Source organism: Benincasa hispida, chromosome 11, assembly GCF_009727055.1.
Source record: "Benincasa hispida cultivar B227 chromosome 11, ASM972705v1, whole genome shotgun sequence".
In the NCBI taxonomy this organism is placed as follows: Eukaryota; Viridiplantae; Streptophyta; class Magnoliopsida; order Cucurbitales; family Cucurbitaceae; genus Benincasa; species Benincasa hispida.
In genome coordinates, this window is record NC_052359.1 from 18180915 (window position 1) to 18192153 (window position 11239).

Here is an 11239-nt window from a genome sequence, read left to right on the forward strand (position 1 = left end):
TGTAGTTACATCTAATTTCTTAAGTACCACTAATTTCTCTAATGAATAATAGATCATAGTCCAACTATAACTAAACCTCTCTCGAGCCAGGATAGGGTGTGGTGTCACATTGTTCAAGCCCTGGAATCAACCCTTAAGAGAGTAATTTATCTACTTACCCCGACCCTCAGGGAAGAAGTGAATTCCTTCTCGTGTAGCTGCATTCCCAACTCCTCAATCAGACGAATCTCCAAAATGGTAGACTTATTGAGTTCACGATTTGGCCATTCTCACCCATACAAATCAAAGGACCACCCTCATAGGTAGGAGTTCACAACTCACTCAGGATTCAGATCAATTTACCTATGATCATCTTGGTGAAATGTAAGTCTCTATTATGAACGGCGTTATATAATGAGACTAGACATTTCGTGGTCCGGTCTTATACAAACTCCTTTGTATAGAATATCCCTGCTCACTTATCTCTACATGAATGATCAGGATCAGATCATTTGTAGCACTTTACAATAATTGTAACACCTAGTCGTAGTAGTAATAGGATTTGGTATTATAAATTTCATTTGATGGATTTTCTCCTCTCCAGCACACGTGCACAGGTGCTCTCCCTTTCCATCTATCTTCAAAGCATCGCGGCGTTATTACTTTTCCTTAGCTACCGGAAAAAGCGTCGTTGCACGGGCTCCCTATGGGAAAATCCATCATTTTGCCTCCGCTGAAGCTTCAGGTGCTTGATTTCACTTTCGATAGCTCTAAATCAACCCTAAACAACCCACAACACTTTGAAATGCATGAATTTCTCGAGAACCTACAAAAATAGTTTTTTAAACACATTATACTCGACAAGCAAGTGAGATTAGATGCATAAACTTAGCTCTTTCTGAGAGCTAACAGACATCTAACTTTGACAATGATGCAAGCCCATAAGGGGTGTCGTAAACCTCTCTAGGCTAATCAAATAATATTTATAATCTCAATCTAGAACTACAACTAACAAATAGTATCAATAGTAAGATTAGGTCAAACCACAAGGAAGCACGAAGATTAGTTCACAAAGTCTATTTTTAGCTAAAGTGGTAAATGGAAGGGGGAGGGGGGAAGGGAATGGTTGTGTGTGAAATTGATAGTTGAAGAATAAATGATCTAAAGAAAGGTGGTTGTTCTTAAATGATCTAAAGAAAGGTGGTTGTTCTTTTGGAAGGTAAAATGGCACGAAGCTTTTAGTTCATGAAAGTGGATTCCCAATTCCCAATTATGGTCCTAGAGTATAACCCAATATATTTAAGCACATGACCTACTTAAGTGGAGAAGCTAACATTAAGCGTCGTAAATTATTAATTAAGATTTTCACCCTAACTAAACTATATGTCAATTAACTAATAATGAAAAAATTTGTTAATTAACTTAAGCACATGCATTAAGATCTAGGGCTAAGCCATGATGCGATTAGCTAATGGAAAAGCTAATTAACAACTCGATTATTATTTATCTCTAAATTACTCAAGACAACCATATGTTGTTAGCAGAAACACCGCGAAACCAAACATACACCCATGAGATAACCAATGCTATTTTGGCAACCCACACCTAACAATTATAGATTAGATCTAAAATTTCTAGCAATCAATCAGTGTGAACAATTGGTTTGTCAGTCCTAATCATTCAAACATGCTAAATATTAATTCAAGAGATAAAGATGCAAGAGAGATAGAAATACAAGCATTCAAGAATAAATCCTCTCATAAATGTTCAAATGGTTTATCCAAATCCATAAGCTAAATGATATAAGCAAAAACTACATACCTTCAGAAACATAATTGAGGTTCATAAACATCAAGCCATTTACAATCCAAAAAAAGCAACACAAACTAAGAAAATAGGTAAGAATAAGATGAAAAAGTCAGAAAAAGGCCCATAGCTCAGAATGGGTGCCTCCTTCTCAAACTCTTCATTTAAACCCTAATAAAAAGAAATGGATTTATAATAATTAACAGAGCGCCACGACGCTGAAGGCCTTCAAGCATAATGTCGTGTCGTGGTGCCTTGGAATGTTGCGACACTGTGCATCACAATGCACGCACATGGGTGGGTAGTGCTACAATGCCACAGGGCAGTGTCGCAGCGCTGCTACTTTTGCCCTGCTACTGTTCTAGGTGTCGTGCATGAGCATCATGGCGCTGCACGATACCATGGCCGACAATGCCCAAATCCTTCATTTTTCTCGCTAATTGCTCCATTTAAGGCTAGTTTGCATCTGAACCATCTCAATGACTTCTTATGCTCGATAACTTGTCTAAGAACTGAAATAAACATTAAATCCATGGGATCTAGCATGATTTAGGCTGAGAAAGATAGCTCATTTGGAGAGCTACTAGACGACCACCTTTGGTGACTGAACTCTAAGCATCAACTTCATCGGTTATTTTCGATGACTAACTCTAACGACCAACTCAGCTGATCATTTACTAGTAAAAAAAACTTGACTAATGAAAATATTTATAAATACAAAATTGAAATTGTTAGTACATAGTGTTTAATAGTCATTTTATATAGTAATTTAACATTAATAAAAAACACTTTGAGCATATAGTTAAACCAAACAAACTTATGTATAAAAAACACTTTTGAGAAAATGTAATCAAACACATTTGTATTTTTATTTTAACCAATGTTTATAAAAAGAGTTTAGAAGCAAATAATTTCTTTAAAAACATTTCATTGCTTGTCCAAAAGCTCAACAACGGATGGATACCCCCCAAGACGACATCTTCTAAGACTTTCCACTGCTTTGTTTAGCACCCAAGGATTTTATCAACATGGCAAAGTCATGACATAAAACTTCATGATTTTATTTTTTGTTTCACCCAAAAGGCCTCATATAATTAATTGTTGATAGTTCTTCTCTCTTATATATCCAAAATCATCCTTTTATCTAGCCAATAATCGCATTCCGAATACCAACATACATGCATAATAAACTATAACTTGCATTTTGATATAATATGCCATAAAAACCTTTAACCTCTTGATAGCCTACATTCCACTAATGTGGAAATATATTATAATTTTTTGTTGTTTGTAAACTAGAGTCTTTTATCTATCTCAAGTACAATGGTTACATTTTTTTTTTAATACAATGGTTACATTAAAAAAAATGTAAAATATATATGAAACTTTTAAGTCGACATCTCAATTTTGAGAAAATATGTGTGTAATTCAAGAGTTAAACACAAAGTTAAACAAACAAAAATAACTACTAGAAAATCATATTTTTTTTAACTTACAAAAGATCAAACCATATACTGCTAATCTAAATAGGTAACTCTACACTCAAAATATAGATTTTCTAACTCCAGAGACATATTAACTTTAAGCTCTAGAACTGAAATAGTCCCTCGAAGGTTAGATGGCCTCACCAAAAGTCCATCTGAAATGAGATTCAACACCATGTGAGGCTTCCAGTTACCTCTCTTTTCATTCTTAATCCGACCCTTCGTTTATTACTTCTGGGTTTCATGTTTGGGCTTTCCAATGGACCTTGTTTTATTGCTTTTCATGGCCCTTTTGTGCCTTATTATTGTATTAGTTCTGAGTAGGGTTGATTCATGCGAAACCCCTCCCACCGTACTGTCCTAACGAGAATTCATCTCTTCCAGCCTTGGATTGTAATTCGTAACTGGAATTTGATCTATTGTTTTCTCTCTGACGTGCTCGGTTTTATGAGAGGTTTGTCTTTAACTTGATGATTTCTTGGTATTTTCTTCCGTTGCAGTTGGGTCAGAGCTTAAGGTGTCACAGTGTCTAAAAAAATGGAGACTGATGAGGATGCTGTGAAAAAAACCCAGCTGGTGGAAGCCCGAGCAAGAAATATTAGTCACAATGTTAGGTGTATTGAGTGCGGTAGTCAATCCATTGAAGATTCACAAGCAGATATTGCCATTCTCCTCAGAAAGGTATCACTTTTTAGATGAACTCCAACCTAAACAATTTAACTTAGATTCCCTTCTCTCTTGTGCAAAATTGCCTCTGTTTCCTCTTTTTAATCATGAAAAACAGAAAAATGGTTACCAGTTTTCTGATTAAAAGGTCTTGAAGAAGTGTAGTTATAAAAGAGATTATAATGATTATTCACTCCAACAAGTAAAAGAAGAGACGAGGCTGTCACTGAAGTTCTAATGATTCTTCTCGAACCAAATAATCCAAATAACTAGCAAAACTATCTCAATAAAAGAAAATTCTAACTTTTCAATGGGGGCATTTGCCAATTATACTTTGAGCCAGAAATCCTCCACTCTCTGTGGCAAGTACCAATGGATGTTGAAAGTTTCGCAAAAGATAGTTCATGTAAAGGGACAATGTAATATTAGCTGATTCTCTATTTCATAATTTTATTCTCGTAAACTCTCTTAGTGTTGGTGTTTTGATGCAAGAATTCTTCCTTTGGATTAGTGGATTACCTTCAAAATAACCATCTATGTTGCCAGCCCCTCGGAAATTCTTAAATGATGCATATTTTTTGATAACTCCATTTGATCACAATGCATCTTATGTCATAATGATGAATTAAAAAAACTGATTGACCAGATCTTGAATCTTTGCCACATAACGATTTCTCACAGATTTGTTGAGTTTCCTGCCAATAATTCTTGGATCAATCTTGTTTTGCAATAAATTTGCTTCATGTTGGGTTGTATTTGTTATATAACTATAGCTGATCCGTGATGAGATTCGGTCTGGGAAAACGGACAAGGAGATCTATAAAAAGCTTGAGAATGATTATGGGGAGACGGTTCTTTATACCCCAAAGTTTGACCTTCAAACTGCAGCATTATGGCTATCACCGGTCAGTTAATATGTGTAAGAATTTCATGATTAAGTAAATAGTTCTGCCTGTTTCTTCTAATTTTAATTCTAAAATATGTTACACTTTGGAATAGGTGTTAGTGGCTGGTGCTGCTGCAGGAGTATGGGCTTATAGCAAGCACAAGCAAAGGTCTAATGTTCACATCATGGCTTTAAATCTAGTTAGGGGTGTTCCATTGACCCCTAAAGAGAAGCAAACCATGTTAGATCTCCTCTCACCTCCGCCTTCTCAGAGAACCTCTTCTTCATGGTGGAGGAGGAATTAGCGTAGGCAATGAGGCAACTACTCGTTATTCCTAGCTCGAACAATAGTTCAAAGAGTTTCAGAGTATGTTGAAGATCTATAAATTAAATTACAAATATGAAAGCATTGCAATTTTGTGTACTGTATACTCAACGATGGATTTATGATTACTTTTGCTAAAAAAAATGTTACTAATATTGTGCTCTGTATTGTGATCTTTGAAGGGAGAGGAAAAACAGAGTGTTTAGAGGTGTAGATAGGGACCCTAATGACATCTTGTTCTTGGTGAGGTTCTATGTTTCGCTTTGGACTTTGGTTTCGAGAACTTTTTTGTAATTATTCCCTAGGTAATATCTTACTTAGTTGGAAACCCTTCTCTAGGGGTTTTTTTTGTATGTTCTTGTATTCTTTCCTTTTTTTTCAATGATTGTACTTGTTTATTAAAAAAAACATTGTGAATATGAACTTGCACCCTACAATTTTGTTTATATTGATATCTTTTGGCTAGTTTTAGATGTCACCTACTTGTATTTGGATTATTTGATTGCCATGAAGATAAGAAAATGGTTATCTTTTGCAGACAATACAGTTAATGGGTGTATTAATGGTTATATATATTCCCAAGGTTACATGTGTTGAAAAACTATTTTAAGCAGAAATATTAGTATTTAAGTTAGAAGGTATGCCAAATTCATTCTTAGTTTGTGTTTTGGCAGCGGTGATGAGATTCCTATGATGTAAGACATTTGGACAAATTGCTGAAGTGATGGATGGTGGAGAATTGAGTTAGTTTAGAATAATTTAGTGTCAAAACTTTCATGTTGGTAACAATAAGCCAAACATTTTATGGAACAAATTAATTTTTGTTCTTCAAATTTTGTAATAGTATAGTCTCTATTATGAACAATATTATTAAGATTCAATGGATTATCCATTTATTTCAAGTTCTTAGGGCACTGAGAAGGAAAACCGCACAAAGCTCCCAATTCTTTAAATTTTCATATTTCCATGGTTTCTCTTCTGGAAACTCACCAAGTTGTATGGAGTTTCGTAGGGATGGCTTAAAAAAAGAGCTCAAATGAGATTTGACCCACCCCTGAAAACTAATGTTATATAATATTTTGATGATATCATTGTTGGAGTATACTATCATATTTGACCCATGATGCTTTGATCTATTGTTCTTGCTTTCATTTCTTCCTCATTTCTCTTTTTCTTTCCTTTGTCAGTTTTCGCTCTCATTTCTCACTCTTGTTTCTCGTTCTTAGTTTATTGCTCTCATTTTCACTCCTAATTTCTCGCTCTCACTTTAGTTTCTCGTACTTACTCTTATGTCTCATTCTTAGTTTCTTGCTCTCGTTCTTGTATTTCGTTTTTAGTTTCTCACTCACTCTCATGAGAGGAAGGACTGCTAATATTTTTTCATCATGAAAGAGGAAACAAGGAAAAAAACGAGAGTGAGATCTTAACGTACATACACAATGATTTGTTTTGGTAATTTCACGTTGATATGATGTAAGCAAAAGATTGAAAAAAAAACTTAGTTTTAAAGTGGTGCATATTCTATTTTGAGTTTGGGTCACCGTACAATTATCTCCAAGTTCCAATTTTCTTTTCAATACTAAAACCCCAAAAGACCATTCAATCCTTCCATCCATTGACCTCAAGGCTGAAACCATGTTAGATAAATGTGCTGTCATAGGCAGATTCTTGCTGAAGGGAAGTCAGGAAGGGCTGCTATGTCAACTATCCAACTGGTATCCATTAGGTCAACGACGAACACAGCCACCAAAATATTTTTGTTACTTGGATCTGTCTTCATTTAAAAATCCATGTATATCCAATCATGCATTCAAAAAAGGGGGCTTTGCTGTTTTTTCATCAGTCTTGAAGAAGAAGTAGACTACTAGTAAGTCGTCCCTCTCCACCTTTCATGATGTTGACTTCAATTTTAAACGATAAACTTGGTTGACCCAGCTCTTCATTCTTAGTTTTCTTCCCTTTGTTTTTTATGATTAGTGAGTGGAATCATACACATTGAAAACTCTCCTTAAAAGACCAATTTTCAAAACACATATTGCATATTGCATATTGAATATTCATCTTTGGGTAGATTCTTTTGTGCTGAAGAACAGATGGATAGAAGCTCAGGTAGTGGTTATGGTGGAAATGCACAATCTGCTCAACCTGGATTTTCAGGTCCAAGGATGTATGAAGCAAATACAGGTAGCCAAGGTACTAATTATGGTGGGAATACACAATCTGCTGAAACTGAGTTCTCAGGTCCAACTATGTATCAGCCAAATACAGTTCGTGGGACTGTTTGGAGTACTGGATTGTTTGATTGCCATGAAGATGAAACAAATGGTTAGTTTTTGCTCATAATTCAGTTATGTATGTGTCTAAGGTTGTCTGTCTACTTTGCAACATTGTTTTAATGTATTTCTGTTGTGTTTTAAACTTGTCCATATACTATTTTTTATGCTTGGGTTCATTGTACGGATGACCAAAAATTTGGGCCTAAGATTAAATGTCATACTTTTCGAAATTAAGGCTTTTTCTTTTTTGTAATTTGCTTACGTCATATCCCGATGAAATTACCAAAATGGAATCTCACGAATGTAAATGGCAGGCGTGAATGGAGAAAGGGAAAATTAGAGAGAAAAGGAAGAGGAAAAAAGAAAATTAAGGATAGTTTAATAATTTTGGCCGATGAAGTAAGCAAGAGGGAAAATTTCTTAAGCTTCAAAAAGTGGGACAAAAACCATTTTGGGTTTTTTTTTGGGGGGGGCTTTTTAACAATTATCTCTTGGTTGGGTTCTTTGAGATAGATAGATGATTTTGAGATAGAAGAGGGTTCTTGTGTTGGGTTGTTTGGTTAAAATACAATTTTAGTTCCTAAACTTTAGATTGTAATAATTTAGTTTATATCATAAAAAATATTGGTTAGATTCATTGAGATTTATTATGTATGCAAATTGCTATGAAAATTCTCCTGGTATGGATTAAATGGTTAAAAAAAGCTCAACAACAACAAAATTGTTATTTTCATTTTTTAGTTAACTGTTGACATTAAAAATTCTCGTCTACTAGTATATCATCTGAAGATTCCAATTTAGAGTGTATGGTTTAACACGTTAGTTTCAATTTGGCAGCGGTCATGACAGCATTCCTACCATGTGTAACATTTGGACAGATTGCAGAAGTGATGGATCAAGGAGAATTAAGTAAAATCTCCCTTCAACCTTTTCAATTCTCTCTGTTTTTATAATATGACTACTAGTCAAGATCTTTATATCTTGCTGCCTTCACTTATAATATCAAACTCATATTCATTGCAGCCTGTCCTTTGGGAAGTCTTATATATGCTCTGATGATGCCTGCTTTGTGTTCACAATGGCTTATGGGCTCAAAATATAGAACAAGATTGAGAGAGAGATATAATTTGGTAGAAGCTCCATATACTGATATCATTTCTCATGTGTTCTGCCCATGTTGTTCACTTTGTCAAGAGTTCAGAGAACTTCGGAAGAGAGGACTTGACCCAGCTTTAGGTACTTATAAATTCTAATTCTTTTACTTTTCCATTTATAAACTGAAGAATTCATTGAAGAACTTTGGTAAACATTAGATGTTTAAAAATCAAATGGGGACTCATTTATTTGTTAAAACAACATTGAAGTCTACCATGATATGCATAACCAATCACATCTTGGGAAAATGGGTAGGGTTGGGTGCCTGTAATTGCTACAGTCTTGACATTGACTTTATATAGGTCTTAAAAACTGTAATATGTGAACGAGTCTTGCAATTCACTTCTATCAAGTTACCAACTACCAACTAGCTTGTACCTTTGCTTAATAGCTTGAGCATACTATCATTTTTGTCGGGTCCAAAAACATGCATTTGATCGTTGAAAATCAAATTTGATGGTTTGTAACTCGTGTTTAAATGTCTAAAATTAATTTTAGATATTAAAGACGTGTTTTAGTAGGGGTATTCAAAAAATTCGATAGACCTAAAAAAACCTCTAACCCTTGTGGTTTGGGTTGGGTTGAGTTCAAATAAATGAAAATTTTATGGGTTGGGTTGGTTATGGATTCACCTAAAATAATCTAACCAACCCGAACTTATTATTAATTTTAAAAAATATATATATTTTTAAACTTATTATACAATTATATATACATATATTTATTTTAGTTTTATTTAATTTTATTATTTTTTCGATAATTTGTTTTTTAACAACTCCTAAAAATAGTTTTTTAGCACTTTGGAAAGAAAATTTTTGTTAAATAAATTGAAATTGAATTTTATTATTAATTCAATATATGAAAATAATTAAATCAAATTTTTACCTATTAACATCTTACTTTTTTAGAATAAAAATTTAAATAAATAACCTGAATAACCCATATCAACAAAATCCAAATGTTTCATAGTTAGGTTGAGTTGGGTTCATCTTTTAATAAGAGTTATTTTGATTGAAAAAATTTACAAATCGAACAATTGTAGTTGGGTTTAAAAAATCTTTCAATTCAATTGAACCCACAAACACCCTTATGTTTGAGAGTAATTTTCAACGTGACAAGAGTAATTTAACCATTTCAAAATCACTCACAAATAAAATTAACGTACTTGACTTGTGCCAAAATAAGTATAACCCAACTAACATAGTACACTAGCCTTATGTAAGTGTAACCCTATTATTCTAAAACTATGTTTTAGCCTTACGATTTTACTTAAACAAGATTTGTTTTATAGGTTGTACCACCGTCCCAATGAGTTGTAAGGAAACAAAAATTATGCATTAGGGTTTACACTATCTTAAAAATATACATATCCTTTACTGTTTACCATATTTTTTCTTCCCTTCTTTAAAGGGTCTATTTTCATTTGAAAGATATAGTTTGAGATTTTATTTCCTAGTTAAAAATAGTTTACCAAACTTGTTTGTGTACAGGATGGAATGGAATTTTGGCTCAAAGACAAGCAACACAACATGAAACAATGGAAGTTCCTCCTCCAAGACAGACCATGTTTTGATTAATCAACTGGAAAACATGTCGAATTTTCTCAACCGTCGATTGTGTGTGGTTCTCTTTCTATTTTCTTCTTTCCTTTTCTAAGCTTTTTAATTTGTTTACTTACTATAAATGTGTGTTTCTTCCCCACCACCACCACCACTCCATTCTTATAAATGTATTTGAAATGAAACCAAATTTTAATGAAAAGTTGATCAAACATTTTTTGTTATGTTTATTTAATTTTAGCACCTAAATTTGAAAAGTACCACCCTTTAGAAATATTATTCTAGACTGTTCGTAAACGTTTCAAAACAACAATTTCAGTTATAGAATATTGGGTGAAAATCGTGATCTAAATATTGTCACACCATTTCAGGTCATTGTCACTTTTTAGAAAAGATATGATTTTTTTTAAATAAATAAATAAATAAAATGCCAAGTTTGTGGCTACTTGTGGTAATTTAACCTATTTTGGCTAAATAGATCAATTAGTTTCTGAAATGGACTAGGTCCTTAATCGTTTAAAATCTATTTTTTTCTTAATGTAATAAAGATTATCAATTAAGTTTTGTAAAATTGATTAAGAAGATTTTCAAAAAATAGAAAAATAAGGAAAATTATTTATACAAAATAATAAAACTTAATCTTTTTTTGTAGAGGTTAATAGAGATGCTTAAAAGTCTATCATTGATCCGATAGATACTGATAGAAATCTATTCGTATTTATTGGTGTTTTTTTTACTATTTAGATATTTTTTCAACATGTAAAAATTTTCCAAATGATTCATAAAAGTATCACTTTTCTTTCATTAAAATAATCAATGCTACCAACCATATAATCCACTCAAACAAAACCCAACGATGTAATTGTTTCCCTTTAAAAACAAATGCAATTATTTCAAATAACATCGAAATTATATTTAATGTCGTTTATTTTTATTAAAACTTCAAAACAATATAAATTCACTCATTTTATTTTTTAAAAAAACATGAAAATTAATACAAATAAAATTCATTCATTAAAAATGCTTTCAACCAATATAATTTAGTTAAATTTGAATTGACATCATTTAAGGTGAATGAATTGACTAATAACCATCGAGATGTT

At 32.9% G+C, this 11239-nt stretch overlaps 2 protein-coding genes across 6 annotated transcripts; both read left to right on the top strand.

Moving 5' to 3' along the window:
- The first annotated feature begins 3340 nt into the window (after positions 1-3340).
- LOC120090962 (cytochrome c-type biogenesis CcmH-like mitochondrial protein) lies at positions 3341-5962 on the top strand. 5 transcript variants are annotated; one of them, XM_039048693.1, is made up of 4 exons: positions 3341-3446; positions 3770-3950; positions 4709-4840; positions 4935-5592. In XM_039048693.1, the coding sequence occupies exons 2-4, from the start codon at positions 3807-3809 to the stop codon at positions 5124-5126; spliced, it is 468 nt and encodes a 155-aa protein (XP_038904621.1). In that variant the 5' UTR covers positions 3341-3446; positions 3770-3806; the 3' UTR covers positions 5127-5592. The 5 variants fall into 5 exon arrangements, 3 of the variants coding, with proteins under 3 accessions (XP_038904621.1, XP_038904619.1, XP_038904620.1); XM_039048691.1 differs by lacking the exon at positions 3341-3446 and adding an exon at positions 3502-3662; XM_039048692.1 differs by lacking the exon at positions 3341-3446 and adding an exon at positions 3516-3669.
- Positions 5963-7086: 1124 nt separating this feature from the next.
- Positions 7087-10360, top strand: LOC120090960 (protein PLANT CADMIUM RESISTANCE 8-like). The gene is made up of 4 exons (XM_039048690.1): positions 7087-7471; positions 8260-8331; positions 8446-8658; positions 10068-10360. The coding sequence occupies exons 1-4, from the start codon at positions 7240-7242 to the stop codon at positions 10148-10150; spliced, it is 600 nt and encodes a 199-aa protein (XP_038904618.1). The 5' UTR covers positions 7087-7239; the 3' UTR covers positions 10151-10360.
- The last annotated feature ends 879 nt before the right edge of the window (positions 10361-11239 follow it).

Excerpts from the sequence above, each read along its gene's own strand:
- LOC120090962 (XM_039048693.1), top strand. The coding sequence starts at position 3,807 with ATGGAGACTGATGAGGATGCTGTGAAAAAAACCCAGCTGGTGGAAGCC. Across the intron at positions 3,951-4,708 it reads TTGCCATTCTCCTCAGAAAG|CTGATCCGTGATGAGATTCG; the intron begins GTATCACTTTTT and ends ATATAACTATAG. Across the intron at positions 4,841-4,934 it reads CAGCATTATGGCTATCACCG|GTGTTAGTGGCTGGTGCTGC; the intron begins GTCAGTTAATAT and ends ACTTTGGAATAG.
- LOC120090960 (XM_039048690.1), top strand. The coding sequence starts at position 7,240 with ATGGATAGAAGCTCAGGTAGTGGTTATGGTGGAAATGCACAATCTGCT. Across the intron at positions 7,472-8,259 it reads CCATGAAGATGAAACAAATG|CGGTCATGACAGCATTCCTA; the intron begins GTTAGTTTTTGC and ends TCAATTTGGCAG. Across the intron at positions 8,659-10,067 it reads AGGACTTGACCCAGCTTTAG|GATGGAATGGAATTTTGGCT; the intron begins GTACTTATAAAT and ends GTTTGTGTACAG.